The 17,333-nt window shown below is 34.8% G+C and overlaps 1 protein-coding gene across 2 annotated transcripts in view; it reads left to right on the top strand.

Moving 5' to 3' along the window:
• Positions 1-2,139: 2,139 nt before the first annotated feature.
• Positions 2,140-17,333, top strand: part of LOC127877064 (WD repeat-containing protein 19-like) — a 53,421-nt gene continuing 38,227 nt past the window's right edge. For both annotated transcript variants that reach the window (XM_052422664.1, XM_052422663.1), the window contains exons 1-11: positions 2,140-2,276; positions 3,906-3,994; positions 4,254-4,319; positions 4,739-4,864; positions 6,556-6,654; positions 6,941-7,154; positions 7,910-8,022; positions 8,705-8,786; positions 9,073-9,164; positions 10,552-10,792; positions 13,086-13,200. In XM_052422664.1, the coding sequence (XP_052278624.1) occupies positions 2,271-2,276; positions 3,906-3,994; positions 4,254-4,319; positions 4,739-4,864; positions 6,556-6,654; positions 6,941-7,154; positions 7,910-8,022; positions 8,705-8,786; positions 9,073-9,164; positions 10,552-10,792; positions 13,086-13,200 (1,243 nt within the window). In that variant the 5' untranslated portion in view covers positions 2,140-2,270. The remainder of the gene's footprint in view (positions 2,277-3,905; positions 3,995-4,253; positions 4,320-4,738; positions 4,865-6,555; positions 6,655-6,940; positions 7,155-7,909; positions 8,023-8,704; positions 8,787-9,072; positions 9,165-10,551; positions 10,793-13,085; positions 13,201-17,333) is intronic.

The following is a 17,333-nucleotide window of genomic DNA, read 5'->3' as shown; positions in this document are numbered from 1 at the left end:
ACTACTACTACTACTACTACTACTACTACTAGCAACAGCAGCAGTAGCAGTAGTAGTAGGAGGAGGAGGAGGAGGAGCAGTAACAGCAGTAGCGATGGTAGTAATAGTGGTAGTAGTGGTAGTAGTAGTAGTTGTTGTAGTAGTAGTCGTAGTAGTAGTAGAAGTAGTAGTAGTAGTGGTGGTAGTAGTAGTAGTAGTAGTAGTAGTAGTAGTAGTAGTAGTAGTAGTAGTAGTAGTAGTAGTAGTAGTAGTAGTAGAAGTAGTAGTAGTAGTAGTAGAAGAAGAAGTAGTAGTAGTAGTAGTAGCAGCAGCAGCAGCAGCAGCAGCAGCAGCAGAAGTAGTAGTAGTAGTAGTAGTAGTAGTAGTAGTAGTAGTAGTAGTAGTAGTAGTAGTAGTAGTAGTAATAGTAGTAGTAGTAGTAGTAGTAGTAGTAGTAGTAGTAGTAGAAGTAGTAGTAGTAGTAGTAGAAGTAGTAGTAGTAGTAGTAGTAACAGCAGCAACAACAACAACAACAACAGCAGTAGAAGTAGTAGTAATAGTAGTACTAATAGTAGTATGTTATGTTATATGAACTTATATAAGATTCTTGCCTGCTTTGACCAGCTATATATATGCGTACAGAATATTTACACATGTTACGCAAAATTTGATTGGCTGACTAACTCGGGATCTCGAGATGACGAAAAATCTCTCCTCTTTTATTTAATGCACTCTGCCTTTATTTACTGCACCGCTCTTTTTTTAATTGCCATCCGCTTTTATTTAATTTTGCTCTCCTCTTTTTTTCTATCTCATGCCCACGAGTTAGCTATGTCGTGGCCACGAGATAGAAAAAAAAGGAGAGCAATTTAAAAAAAAGAGAAGTGAATGTCACCTCTATGCCACCGAAGAAGTGTCAATGATAGAAGGGAAATCCTTTAATTATGTAGACACACTCGTGTGATGTATGCAAGCCAGAATGTGCTACCCACATTTGCCAGTTTACTTTAAATAAAACGGTATGACTTGGTAATTATATCGGGAGATATTGTTGTTTGATGCTCCATTTACAAGACGTACTGAGATTTTTAAAGACCCGCTTAATGGGGCCGTCCAACAGATTTTGGCATGTATTGAAGCTTGTCATTAAATGCTTTAAATGCTTGATATTGATAAATTAAAAACATTAACTATAAATCTCCTGTAAAAAAAACTAGAATACAATTTTTTTAAAGGGAAACAAGTAAACCTCAACAGTGCTCGAACCACTGACCCCTGGATTCCTGGAGTGAAATGCCTCCCGTCTAGACCACTCGACCATCGACGCTCATGTTTTGATCTGTTGTATTTTATAGCTATATAAGCAATTCTCGTAGTTTCCCAAAATATCGTTTCGCGTCGAAAATGTGTGTTATGAAATATACTGCCAGTAAAGATCCAGCCCTGCCTGCGCACCCGCGCAGTCTTTTCGGGACATGCATACTGAATAGGCTACTCTGAAGAAACCACGAAATCCTCGTGCTTTTAATAGAGGAAAACGTATAACCTGACCAGTCTGCGAAAGTGCGCCGGCTGGGCTTGAGCTACGCTGTCCGCATATGCAATAATGCCAATTTTCGTAGGACGCAGATAAAACAATGTTATTTGAATGTGTGAAAGAAAAACTGCGTTATGACGAAGAAATACATTCATAATAAACCATGTCAAAGACCTATTATTTTGTATATGTATAGGTCTTTGACCATGTGAGGACACATATGATTTTATCGCACATAAAACAATTTGTATCTACGAGCACTATTATGTGGTTTAATTCACGTGCACTTCATAACAAACATTTCCTGCGGTGGATATGCGACTATATTACGTGAACAGAGAAAACAACAGTTGCTTTCAATTTAATAACTTAAAATCGTTAATTTTCTACCTTTATTTCAAAATCATGTCGAAGATAAACGCCGAATATCTTTTTAAAGATATTTCTTGTTTACTCTTTAAAATCTGTAAACGTCTATGGCAGCAGTGTGCATGATACATTGATAATTAAAATTTAAACATACTACCGATGAAAGTAAAAGTCTTCTGTGATTTGTCTTTCGCATCATTTATTCTCTTTAGGATTATTTTACAGACTGCGCTCAATATTTTGATCGAAGCATTACTGTTTCTGTGTAGCCTAACAACAACCCGACTAAAATTCCGATGTACCGTCGGTTTCCAAGTTAAACAATTTGCTTTTATTTGATTTCCATATAGATCTAAGCAGGTTGATTTTGAACCAATATTTCTAGATGAAGGTACATATATGTTTAAGATAACGTGTTTAAAATAGCGTTTAAACGTAGTCAATATGAATTGTATTATGCTCCTGACAGATATGCTGTGTTAGGAAAGTGGGAGGGGAACGTTTGTTCTGTCTACTTCGAGTTTAACATTCTTTTCAATTCTTAATAGCGCTTAATGCCTTTATGATATATCCTTGATGAGTCCTGAGCCATTTTCATAAAGATGTTACATCAAGAGGTTTCACTGGCCTAAAAAAGTTGTCGCCACTTTTTCGCTGCGTGAAAACCGTCTGTTAATCACTTAATGTTATTCTGACCTCATTTTTGTGACAGTCATTAAAAAACTTAAAAAAACTAAATTAATGGCATTGACCATGTTATTACTTTTATGACTATGACTTTCTATAATTACTTAAATTAGAAGAAGAAAGTTAAGGGGTCATTTAACAGATTTTGGTATGTATTGAAGCATGTCATTAAACTAGCTGCAATAATTCAACTCTAAGCTTTATAGCCCAATGGGCTGCTTCGAGTTGCAATGCGCTCTCTCTTGTCCATGGGTGCAAAATGTTATCAACAATGCAAGGGTTAAGGAACACTGAAACTGCAAGAACTTATTGAAGTTTACCTATCTAAACCACAAACTTATCTAAATGGTACCATTAAAGCAAGAAATAATTGATTTTATTGACATAGGTTTTGTTTTGTACGCTTTATCCGCCATATTTGAAAATTGACCCAATATTGGTGAGGTCGCAGTACACCAATATTTTGCACGTCGGGTTATGTGCTCCAGCCTATAAAGTCGATAACGATGTGGTATTCGATACAGAATACACTGTTTCAAATTTAAACATAAACATGTCAGTGAGAAAAGTGTGTTGAAACATAGTCGTGTTTTTATAGGGTGCATGCAAAGGATAACATCCGTAGGTTGCCATTCAGGTAAATTTAACATGTTTATGAAGTTTATTCATTATTTTCCTCAATTTGTCATGAACGACGTCTGTTTAGTGAAGCGCACGGATTCGCTGCGCTGAACTGCACCCATGTTTATGAAGGGGTGCATATGGACTGCCAGAGCTGCCATAGCAAAAATAATCAAAGGCTCTGGGAGTCCGTTTATATGGACTAGTTATTAAAAGCTTTATATTGATAAATTTAAACATTTGACCTAAAAATCTCCAGTAAAAAAACAAGAATACAATTTAAAAAAGGAAAAGTAACCCTCAACAGGGCTCAAACCACTGACCCCTGGAGTCCTGGAGTAAAAAGTTCCCCCTCCTCGACCACTCAACCATCCATGCTCATGCTTAGAGCCAATGTATTTTTTACCTATATAAGCAATCCTCATAGTTTCCCAAAACTACAACAACAGAACTTTCCAAATTATTCAATTGTTTCGTGTCGCACGACACTTTATAATTTTCAGGTTTTCAAATCGTCAAAAGATGCATATAATGGAAATTTAAGAGCATGGTTACAAAATAATTTGTACAATATTTTTTTATTTTCAGTATTTATCTTACTTTAAAAGAAAGATAACAATATGTTTCTTTTTAGAAAACTTTTATTCATATCATATATTAATAGTTTTGAGTTCGCATATAAATTTCATGGCAATGACCATGTGTGTTCCAGCGTGTTTTTTGCATCACTGGAGGGAAAGGTGGAGGGGGCATACAGTATGCATGGCAAAAGTCTCTTGGAAACTACATTGCTACTTCCAGGTACCCAAGACGTTGTTTTTTTCAAATTTGATAAATTAAATCATTAAATTACCTACTTGTGAAAGGGTTACCTTTTTATTGAACTCAACTTGATCAGTGGACAACCACTTAATATTAATGTTTTCATTATAAATTAACATTTGATAAATAACTGTTTCAAATACTTTACTAAATTGGTTGGGTTCTCAGAGGGCGTGACACTTTACAATTGTTGAATTTCACATTAGTACTTACTTATGTCTTTCATCTTTATTTCCAGTAATGATAATCTGGTAAAGATATATGACAGGCATGGAGACCTGAAACAGGAGATTCAACTGCAAGGGTAATATTCACAAACAAATCTTAACATCTATCATAATCTAAACTCATTATCTTGCCAAAACATAAAATGTGTGGATATTCTGTGCTGACATTATATGTCAGTAATAGAATGTCTCATTCAAATATTCTTAACAGGTTATACTACTTATTGCACTTTTATAGGCTTATTGCAAAAAAAAGATGTAAACACATTTTAAGCTGAGTGCCAAATTGCTGCAGAAGCCGTGACATTGTACAGAAGAGCAAGGGATCCTACTATAGCTTGTTATAACCTCATCCTTTTGCTCAAAAAGATTACATTAATGGACTGGTTCCTAAACTATTGTGTTTCCTACCTGTCCAAATAAGAATCGTATAAACTGTGGTTAACATCATCTCTGGCATGCATATCTGGTGTCATTTTTATCTGTTACGCTACAGACCTTGCACAGGCCTGGGCTGGGATAAAGATGGGGACACTCTGGCGGTCATCAACGACCGCACGACCAACATCACCATGTGGGACGCTAACACTGGCAAGGCGTCGTCAATAGACAGTGGCCTCAGGTATGTAAATCTGTCTGCATTAAGTATTTTATGTCATTTCAGTTGACCAAAATAAGATAGAATAGCTGTTTATTATTCAGGGTCACTAGTGACAGATGAATAAACGAATTAAAATGTGTATTTTATACATCTTTTCATTAAGTATATTTTATTTAAAAGTATGTTCAATAATTTTGTAAATATGTTGTAAACTAGTTACATATGCTCAAAGTTGATGTTGATAAATGATCCTCAGTTTAGTGCTTGTGTTTTCCATTTGGATTCATTATCAGTAAAGTGCTTACGTTTTCCCTTTTCAGTTTACTTGCTGGCTTTTTCCGCCCTATGCCACGGGTCCGAAATTCGGCCCCATTCCCAATGCAAATCTGGTTGTTTTTTTCCCAATTGAAAAAAAAATTCCCAATTCCAAAAAAAAAATAAAAAAAATTAATTTTTTTTTTTACCTTAAAATATATAAGTTAACCTAATCCGGTGTAGAAAATAGAAAGTGTTGCATAATTAAATTATCTTTTGCCTTGAATTTGTTTTAAAAACTGTAAAATATGTTAATGATTATTTAAGACTTTCCTTATTTTCCTCAAAATCCGGCGCTTCGCACGATTTTTTTCACCTCAAAAAAGGCCAGGCCTTTTCCCCTAATTCAGATTAAAAAACCTGCACTTATCTCACATGTTCATAATACTTTGTAAAATTTTAATAATAAGTTATCAAAATAGTCGTTATTTACCAGTTAACGGCTTCTTTGAAATATAAGAAACACTATTTACATGCGATAATTTTTCCCAATTGAGCCATTTTTGCGAATAATTTTTTTCCCAAAATGGGGGTTTTCACGACGCGAAATTCCCAAAATTCCAGTGTGGCGTATTCCCAAAATGGAGCGGAAAAAGCCTGATTCATTATCAGTAAAGTGCTTACGTTTCCCCCTTTCAGTTTACATGCTGTGTTTTCCTAAGGAATCCATTTTAAGTTTAGTTTTTCTGTTTTTCTAAGTGATCAATTATTAGTTTTCTGCTTGTGTTTTTCCTAAGGGATCCATGATCAGTTTAGTGCTTGTGTTTACCTTAGAAATCCATTATCAGTTTAATGCATGTGATTTTCACAGATATTCATTATTAGTTTAGTGCAGGTGTTTTGCAGACTGATTAATTATAAGTTGAATGCCTAAGTTTTCCTATGGATTTGTTAACAGTTAAGTGCTTGTATTTTCCTCAGTGACCCCAAATCAGTTTTGTGATTGTGTTTTCCTTAGGGATCAATTATCAGTTTACTGCATATGTGTTCCTGATGAATCCATTATTTGTTTTATACTTGCCACTGGTATCTGTTAGAAGTGTAAATCTTGTGTTTTCTTAATTGATCCATTTTGAGTTTAATGTATGTGTTTTTCTCAAGGATCCATTATCAGTTTATTGCTTGTGCTTTCCTCAGTGATCCATTATCAGTTTATTGCTTGTGCTTTCCTCAGTGATTGATTATCGCTTGAGTACTTGTGTTTTCCTTACTTGATCCATAATCAGTTGTGTGCTTGTGTTTTCATCAAAATTCCATTATCATTTGAGTGCTTGTTTTTTCATTAGGGATCTATTGTAAGTTGAGTGCTTGTGTTTTCCCAAGTGATACATTATCAGTTGAGTACTTGTGTTTCCCTTAGGGAATCATTTTCAGTTGAGTGCTTTTGTTTTCCTCAGGGATCCATTGTCTTTCCTGCTGTGGGCGAAGGCTGGGCCATACCTAGCTGTTGGCACCCAGAAGGGCAACCTGCTCATTTATAATCACCAGACCTCCAGGTATGTCTTATATCTGAGAATAAGTTAGAACTCCAAACTTTAAAAGCTTTCAGAAACATTGTCTTTTTTGGGGGCGCAAAGTGCACTCCTCTTAAAATGTCATCTCTTACATGCGTTTACATGCTAAATTTGTAAATAAAGATGATTTCAAATACAAACATCTAGATAAAATTCCCATATTTTACACTGAAAATCATTTCATGTCACTAAAACAGGCATATATCCAAACTGATCTATTGGTGTATGTTCAATTAACAGAGCTCTTCTGACACTTATTATTAAACAGGAAGATACCAATCATTGGCAAACATTCAAGGAAGATTACATGTGGAGCGTGGAGTAATGAGAACCTGTTAGCCCTGGGTAGCGAAGACAAGACCATCACAATCAGTAACGCGGAGGGAGACACTCTCCGTCAGACATCAACACGTGACCTTCCCTCTGACGTGCAGTTTTCAGAGATGAAGGGAGACGAGAGGTCTGCCATGGGAGAGAACACGGTATAGTCTGGTCTAAAAGTTTAAATCACTTTCTTTTGAATATTTCTTATAAAATGTATTTAATGCTTAACTGTAGTTAATAGGGAAATAAAACAGCGAAACAATAAATACTACTGGTGAAAACTATCAATCATTCTAGCTATTGTATCATTTTTATTAAAATTAAAAAAATTGTGTTCCCAACATTTGTGTTTGTTTATAAGAATCCTGTACAGATAGAAAATGCAAGTATTTTTTTAGCTCACCCAAGGGTGTATTTCCTCCAAACTTTCACAGTTTTTATATTTCCATAACATCTCGGATTTACCATATCAGGCTAAGAACGCCACTTATTTTCATGAGAAAATTGTGAACATGTTTGTGCAGCATGCAACCTTCGTTTTCATACAAACTTCACCAAACTTGCTTGTATGTTTGTACAGTGTATTACTCAATGTTTACAAAATTATTACAAATATGTCTAGATTTTGGTAAAAACATTACAGTTGTACTCTTGTTTGTGCAAACGGATATTATTTAGGTGAAGCCTATTTAATTAAGCCTGATTTCATCAATAGGTTAACACTTTTGAAACATTCTTGCTTCTGTATCCTGGTTAGAACCAAAACTTGATCTTCTGTGGAAATATCCGACACTGCTCCTAGAATGCAGATAGAACAAGGCATTTCCCTATCTTGAAGCAGACATCATATCCACAACAACACTGCGACCTAGAAACATGATCGAGTTTGAATGTGTGTTATGTGTTTTGGTAGGTGAGTGTGGTGATTGGCAAGAAGACCCTGTTCCTGTACAACATGCATGATGCTGAGAATCCCATAGAGCTGGCCTTCCAGCAGAAATATGGAAACATCATGTCTTACAGATGGTAAGCTCCAGGACTCGAACTCTCAAACATTCTCGAGTACATAATTAAGCAAGAAGTTTTTTTAATGGGATAAGAGCCTCTCCATTATGTTATTGAATCTAATGAACAAATTTAAACATGATAAAACATCTAACAAGCACATGCATTGAATTGATAACCCCCTCCCCCCAAATAAATTTTGTTTACGGACAGATGCAAATTCATTTATTTACAGTACAATCTTAACGAACATAATTAAGTGTTGGATAATTGCTTTATGCATTGCCATTCTTCTCATTGATATCTATATAATCATGAAGTTTAATGTTGAAATCTTGTAGTGTATCTTAGATATAGCCCTGAACATTACATCATACAAAAAACAAAGGGAAATAACTCTTATTTAAGAAAGTGTAGGGTTATGGTTCTTGTGCTGCAAGACAATTCTTTTCACTGATATCAATACACCCATGAAGTTAAATGTTGAAATCTTTTATGGTATTTGATATATAGCCCTGAAAAGTAATATCATACACAAAAAACAAAAGGCAATTTTATTTAAGAAATTGTAGGGTTAAGGTTCTTGTGCATGGCACTTCTCCTCAATGATATCTATACACCCATGAAGTTTGATGTTGATATCTTATATACTTTCTGAGAACTGCTCAACTATTAATGGTATTTGTGCTGTTTCACTTACCAGGTATGGTGATGGCTACATAATGATTGGTTTTTCCCAAGGCTTCTTCGTGGTCATCTCTACACACATGAAGGAGATTGGCCAGGTAAAACTTTTATAAAATTTTGAACACATTTAATTGATTTGCTATTGCAAATATTTGTTTTATATGTGAAATGTCTGTGCTATTCTTAATGTATCTGGTAATTTCCTTGCTTAATGTTCTTTATACAAATTAAAGCCACTTGCATTTCTATAATGCGAGTAGGGTTTGTGTGAGAGCTGCACACATTTTAGATATCACTATTTGTCAGTTTCAATTTACAATGGTCTTAAATTACTTTAAAAATTTGTAAGAGCTGCTAGTTAGCAAGGCTCTATTTCCATTACAGGAGTTGTTTCAAGCACGCAACCACAAAGACAACCTTAGCTGCATAGCCATCTCTCTGTCCCTCAACAAGGCTGCATCATGTGGAGACAACTGGTATGAAATTCTTTACAGATGACATAAACATTAAGTTCCAATATTTGATTCTTCAAGCAAAGAGTCTTTTTTAGCTTGGCTGTTTTCGGCGAAAACCCGAGGTATTGTCATAGCTAGCTCGTCGTGTCGTGTCGCGTCGGTCGTTGTCCTGGTTGTGCTAAGACCTTAACATTTTGTCAAGGTTTTAAACATTGGCTCTAAAATCAAAGTGGTTCAACCTACAACTTTGAAACTTCATATATAGCTGCACCTTGATGAGTTCTACATGCCACACCCATTTTTGGGTCACTAAGTCAAAGGTCAAGGTCACTGTGACCTCTAAAAAAATAAAAAACCTGACAAGTTTTTATCTATTCAAAACTGCACCCGCAGCCGAGCGTGGCACCTGTTATGCAGTGCTCTTGTTTTACTTGAATTTTCAACCAATGGTCTTCTCTTCTCACCCAGATGTCAGCATCTTTGTTAGCATATTGCTTTTGTAATGGGAAACATGCAACATCATTATTTAAATGTTTTTACTGCAGGCATTCAATTAAAACTTTCCATATATGTTGAAGTCATTGTGTGAGATCATTGATCCATAACTCTGACCTGCAATATAGCAGAATTTGGCCCCTTCTAGTTTGTGTGTGCATGCGACTTCTCCATATCACCATATTTAAAGAAAATATATTTGTAACCAAAACATATATTCAATTGAAACTGTACATAAAAAAAAGTGGATTATCATGTGAGGCCACCGGCCAAGGCCAATAACTCTGAGCTGCAATTAAGCAAAATTATGCCCCTTACTGTACTTTTCATTATTATGCAATGAAGGTTATGCTTTGTGTGCAACAACTCATTTTACTAGAGGACATGGAGGCCTAATATGGGGTTGCACTTGAGGCCAGTTAGGTAAGGGTCATATTCAGTCACTGTTGCTTAAAATAGATAAAAAAAACCTTGCAATCAATAAATCTAGAAATTGTGTGCTGAAATTGTGTGTGTAGGTAGGATAAAGGCTTATCTAGCGAAATATTGCATTTGCAACTACTACAGATACTCTACTTCAAATATGTTGTTTTTGTAATTATATCAGGTGACTGAGAGAAAATTTACATTATACTATCTGAGACAAAGAATAGTCGAGCATGCTGTCTTGGGACAGCTCTTGTTAAATCAAAGATTTTAATTTGTCATGAATGAGTGGAGGATACACACAAATTAACATGATCAGTTCATTTTGTGTGTGGGAAAGGGAAGCAAATTTTGTGTGCTTAATAACATCAAAAACATATTTTGTTGATTTTATTGTAGTATTGTATTTGAGTTCACTGATATTCAAATAACATACAGTTCTAATTCACTGAAATTAAATTAATATCCTCTATATTTTTTCCAATAGTATCAAGATCCATGACCTTTCTGACCTTAAAGAGATGTTTGCGATCATCAATTTGGACGATGAACGCAGCCTTGACCGCATGGAGTGGACGGAGGACGGTCAGTTGCTTGCGGTCACTTCCACCAAGGGCAACCTGTATGTGTATCTGACTAGCCTTCCCATGCTGGCCGCTACTCAGCAGACTCGTATAGCCCACCTGACGTCATTGCTTGAAGTCACCATCGAGGACAACATTCAACAGGTAGAAAAAACTGCATTCTTCATCAAAAGACTGTTGATATTTGTCTAAGTTCCTGAATCTGTGTAGCTTCATAAATTATTTTGTTGTGTTATTGTGCACACAATGCTCAGGGGGGAGTTTTAGTATATGTAATTTCTCCTATATTTTCTGACTCTTTATTTATTGATGCATGGCAACTGAACCAATAAAATTAACATAATTTGATAAAAAAGGTTTTCTCTCACTTCTTAATTTAAGTTATATTCCCCAGAGATATGGGGCTGTTATACCTACAGATGATATTGTTATTACTTCTTTATTAACCGTGGGTGAACTTGATGGAAAAAATTTGTTTTCATAAATATGGAGAAGCCAGCTAATGACCAATGAAATTGCCCTTAACATCAGATACTCTTCTTATTAAGTATGGGAGGCAAGGATCACCTGAGCATATAACTGTAAATATGAAAAAAGCTAATTTATAACAGTTAATATGACAAATAAAACATTGCCTGCTCTGGATTTTTTTTAAACAGGATCATTTTATTGGTTCAATTTCCCTGCCGAAATTGACACAATCATGATAGATACCATTGAAATGTGACTTAATCATGACAATGAAATTTTGCTAGCCTAACCACCCACGGCCAATTAATAAGCATGAATCATCTTAGTGAACGTGGGTTAGGATGATAGGGTTTCTCTAAAGCAATAGATTTGTTACAAATTTAGGTTGAAAATCCCATCTAATTTTACTGTTTAGCAAGCAAAATTACTTTTGTAACTGATATTGCTGCTGGTAAATACAAGTATCCATAGCTGTTGTATTTTGAACTTAAACTTCTTGTTCAATGAAGCAAATTATTACAATGAAAACAAAACATTGACTTTTAATTGTAGAAAGGAACATCGGTAAGATAATATTAACTACATGTACTTACTAAAATTGCATGAAAGGCACAGAAAAAGGTGCAAACTTAAGTATTCAAAATAAGGTGTGAAATTATTACTTGAATGTGAAGTAACTTTTTGCTTAATATTATTTACACAACAATTTAGTACCTACATGTATTGGTACGGTATGTCACAGATATCGCTTTGTCAGATAGTTTTTGGCATGATAGTGTGGTATATTATATATTAAGCTCACCTAGGCATGAAGTGTTTTATAGCATATGGTATATGGATCTTTGATGCTATTCTACAAAATGTCAGCTTGCGTAAACAAAGATACTTTTTTAGATGTTTTCTTGACCAAACCTCCCCAGTTTGTGTTTGACCATAACATCAGGTACCTAATATAAACAATGTACCAAATGAGACCAGGAAAACTTGAGTTATTATCCATTTTGGATAAAGAAACGTTTGGCAACTACATGAAAATGATATTTATTATTAGATGATTACGGCACTCACTTCTAAATTTTTCTGGTATGTTTTACATAAGGAAATTCAGCAATTTTATATCTGGAACTTCTTGGAAATGTTCAGCAGTTTGCAAGAGAAGAATTTTAAATGCTCTGCACTTTACACAACACTGTATTTTATTGTATTCTTTAAATTTGAATCATCTAATGCTTGATTTAACTGTAAAAAAATCTTTTTTCTTAATAATTTTCTTAATTTTTATGCTCCCCCACAATTTTTTGGGGGAACATATAGTCGCTGCTTTGATGTCCGTGCGTGTGTTCGTCCGTTTATCCGTCCGTCCATGCACAATTTTTGTCGGGGCTATTTCTCAGCAATTAATGACCGGAATTCAATTAAACTTTATGGGAAGCTTCACTACCAAGAGGAGATGTGCATATTATCAGCCGGTTCTGGTTGGATGATTTTTCACAGAGTTATGGCCCTTTGAAATTTTATAAAAAAAAATTATTGTCCCCCCAACTACTGTGCCCTCAAGCCGTTTCCTTTTATCTGAATATATAGTGCAATATTGTGACAAAAAAAAACTTTGGGGAGCATCACCCGTCTCCGACGGTTTCTTGTCTTAATGAAGATGCACACTTCCTTATTTTGGTTTGCAGGTTTTAAACACACCTGGAGTTATGGTCAATCTTTGTATATTTTTTATTTTTTTTACTTGTGTCTCTTGTAAATCAAAAAGCATTTCTCTTAGAGGGCAAAGACTTTAAAAACATATTAACAAGCATTTGAGCATTCACACCTCTATATATTTTGGTGAGATATTTTCAACATAACTGTAGTTTGCTGTGCTTTATTTTGGTATATCATGTCTTGAACCACTTGATTAAAACTTGATTCATTCCCTAAAGTATTGTGGAAATCAAACTGCAGTTTTTATATACAGGAGCAGCCTGCGACCATTGCTGTAGATGTTGAACCATCCTTTCTGGGCATTGGACCGTATCATTTAGCTGTGGGGATGAACAACAGGGCCTGGTTCTACCTGCTTGGAGATAATGGTAAACCTATGTTGTGATTGTTGATTAGTTTTAAAGTTAATTAAATAAGATATAAGATATAATATTCGATGGTTTTATATTTAATTCAAGTATTGTTTGATACTTTGTTTGCATTTTGATAGATCTACGAATTGAATATACTTGTTTTTGATGCCCCCCCCCTTCGATGAAGGTCTCATAGAGCAGTTTCAATGTACATTTGTTTGTCTTTTTATCAATATTTCTGTGCATTATTTCTTTTCTTAGCCATATTTTGTAATATATTTATGGACTATGAAATAACCCATCATAAATGTCCACTATATCATATGAAAATGTGTAACAACCATCTCCCTATCTCAAAAGTCAGGGTTACACTTAGAGGTCAAAGGTCAAATTTGGCCATAAAACAGCTGGAATTTTCGTGTCTAACCCATACTTTTGCCATACATTGATTTATTTTTAAAGCTTTGCCCACATGCAATCCATCATAATAAAATGTGTTGTAAGTAACACGTGTCTTGCTATCTCAAAGGTCAAGGCTACTCATAGGGCCAAGGGTTAAATATAAAAAGGCTTGTCTGGAATGTAGCGTTGTCATTCATCATGCTATTTTAAAATAACTAACCACTTATGACCAACATAAGGAGACAGCCTTATGGTTTATAAAACCAGTTTGCCTTAGTACCTCAGAGCCAAGGTCAATGATCATATTTGGCTATTAAATAGCCGGTCTGGGCTGTAAATTTGTCTTTGGCTATGCAATTGTAAGACTTACTCCAAATGATAACGATGAAGAGACTTAGTATCTTGTGTACCACCTGTCTCAATACCTCAAAAGTCAAGGTCACACGTTATGGTCAAAAGTCCAATATTGCAATAAAGAGAAATGTTTTTGGCATAAGCAAAGTTTTGTTGAGGTTGGATTCAGCTTGCATGTTGTTTTCTTTGTCTTGTATTGTCATAATTTTTCATTCTATTTGCATAATAATTACCTGCCCTAATGTATATGTTAATGAGAAGTAAAGTAGTTATCCTACCTACATGTAGGTTTGTTTCCAAAATCTGAAAGTTCAAACCTTTTGCAATTACATGTATATATTTTTTTGCTAATTCTAGTAAATTAGTTCATTAATAAATCTGTATTTTGTGTGTCTGTAGTTGTGCACGATAAAGCAAGTGGTAAGCCGTATGATCCAAATCATCCAATGTATTGTTTGTATCTTCCTATTGTGGGATTAAACATTTAAAACTGATCCATATCATAATAATGCATGGCTGTTTAAACTAACCTGTATCATCATAATGCTTGATTCAACTGACACAGGTCATCTTGATTGCATGATTAAAAAGTGACCTGTACTGACCAAATATATTATTGAAGTAATCTATTATAATATTGTACGGATGTAGTGATCTGTATCATGATAATGCATGATTGAAGTGACTCTTATTGTCCAAATATATGATTAAAGTACATGTAATCCGTAATGTCATGGGTGTTTGGACCTGTATCGTGATAATGCATGATTGAAGTGACCCTTATTGCCCAAATATATGATTGAAGTACATGTAATCCATATTGTCACTGGTGTATGGACCTGTATCATGATAATACATAATTGAAGTGACCCTTATTGCCCAAAAATATTGCTGAAGTATATGTAATCCGTATTGTCACGGGTGTATGGACCTGTATCATGATAATGCATGATTGAAGTGACCCTTTTTGCCCAAATTTATTATTGAAGTACATGTAATTCATATTGTCATGGGTGTATGGACCTGTATCATGATACTGCATGATTGAAGTGACATGTATTGCCTATATATATATTATTTAAGTTATCCTTATTTCCATGGTTATAATTCATTTTAATATTAAATTAAGTCACGAGTAATGGTGAAATTTATTAAAGTACATCATACTTTATTTCATTTAAAGCATCTTTTTCATAGTTCTTCAAGTTTCTTAACTGATTATAATGACTTATTTTTATGCCCCCGGTAGCAGGGTATATAGTGATCGGACTGTCCGTCCGTCTTTCCGTCACATTTTGCGTTTAGGTTTCGAAAAATGCTCATAACTTCTATTTGACCCCTGTGACCTTGACGTTGAACTTAGGGTCCGCGTTTAGGTTTCGAAATCTGTGTTTAGGTTTCGAAAAATGCTCATAACTTCTATGTCCCTTGAGATATAACCTTCATATTTGGTATGCATGTGTATATGGACAAGGCATTTCCATAAGCACAAAAATTTGACCCCTGTGACCTTGACGTTGAACTTAGGGTCCGCGTTTAGGTTTCAAAATCTGTGTTTAGGTTTCGAAAAATGCTCATTACTTCTATGTCCCTTGAGATATAACCTTCATATTTGGTATGCATGTGTGTATTGCATGTGTATATGGACAAGGCATTTCCATATGCACAAAAATTTTGACCTCCTTGACCTTGACATTGAACATAGGGTCCGCGTTTAGGTTTCAAAATCTGCGTTTAGGTTTCGAAAAATGATCATTACTTCTATGTCCCTTGAGATATAACCTTCATATATGGTATGCATGTGTATAAGGACAAGGCCTTTCCATACGCACAAAAATTTTGATCCCTGTGACCTTGACCTTGAACTTAGGTTTCGTGTTTAGGTTTGAAATCTGCATTTAGGTTTAGAAAAAAGCTCATAACTTCTATCAAGCATTTATAGGGGCATAAGTCATCCTATGGTGACAGCTCTTGTTTGTTTTATTTTATAATTCTTATCATTTTAATGTTTTATTTTATGCTAATGTTCTATTGAACTTATCTGTATCATCTTTGATTGATTGAACTATAATGGATCAACTTAAATCTGTAACTTTCCATATATCCCCCATGCATGATTTAACTTTGTACTAATACCATGCCTATTGACTGTTTTATTGTGTTGCTGATGAGTGTATTAATCAAATGGACTTGAATAACTCTGATTGTAAACAATAATATAGCCATATTGATGTATGGTAATTAAGTTTTTCTGCCAGTTGTTAAATAGGGGGAAAATAGCAGACAGTGAAAACATTCCCCTGTTGTAGCAATAGACAATTAGACTTTACATTGGTGAATGTCCCACTGTGTTATCTTTCTTATGTATGATAATTCATTAGCATGTGCTGCTATAATTGTATTAGGCAAATCTAAATTGTTTTATGTATTTAAACTTCCAGGTATACATAATGGAAGGTATACAGAAATATTTGTTGGCTGTCTTTCTGTCTTGTCTGTCAGTTGACACAAAATTTGCAGTCGTTCTCCTACACTTTGCAACGTACATCATTTAAATTTGCAGGCATTGATCCTTATGATATGAAATATTGCATGTGCAATTTTTATTGTAAGATGTTAACACATTGCAAATATAATGCCTCCTTTAAACGTTAGATCTTTGCTTCTTATTATACCCCTATTACCATTGGTAATGGGGGCTATATAGGAGTCACTATGTCGGTCTGTCTGTCTGTCTGTCCCAAAATTTCATGAGGTCTTCACCAAACTTGGTCAGAAGATTTATCTAGATAATGTCTAGGTCACATTTGAATATGGGTCATGCATCTGTCAAAAACTAGGTCACCGAGTCACTTAGTGCGTTTTTTACCGAAACATTGTCCGGACCATAACTATGTCATTTATTGTTAGATTTTGAAATGACTTGGTACATTTGTTCATCATCATTAGACAGTGTGTGGCGCGAAAGAATTACGTCGATATCTCCAAGGCCAAGGTCACACTTTGAGTTCAAAGGTCAAATGCTTGTCTGGGCCATAACTTTGTCGATTATTGTGAGACTTTAAAATTATTTGTTCATGATAATTGGACAATGTGTTGCGCGAAAGAATTACGTCAATATTTTTAAGGTCAAGGTCACACTTTGAGTTCAAAGGTCAAAAATGGCCTTAAATGATCTTGTCTGGGCCATAACTATGTCATTCATTGTGAGATTTTAAAATCATTTAGCACATTTGTTCACCATCATTTGACGGTGTGTCGCGCGAAAGAATTATGTCGATATCTCAAAGGTCAAGGTCAAACTTAAAGTTTAAAGGTCAAAAATGGCCATAAATGAGCTTGTCCAGGCCATAACTATGTCGTTCATTGTGAGATTTTTAAATCATTTGGCA

Source organism: Dreissena polymorpha, chromosome 4 (assembly GCF_020536995.1).
Source record: "Dreissena polymorpha isolate Duluth1 chromosome 4, UMN_Dpol_1.0, whole genome shotgun sequence".
NCBI classification, from domain to species: Eukaryota; Metazoa; Mollusca; class Bivalvia; order Myida; family Dreissenidae; genus Dreissena; species Dreissena polymorpha.
The sequence above is the reverse complement of the archived record's forward strand: the minus strand, read 5'-3'. Positions and strand labels throughout refer to the sequence as shown.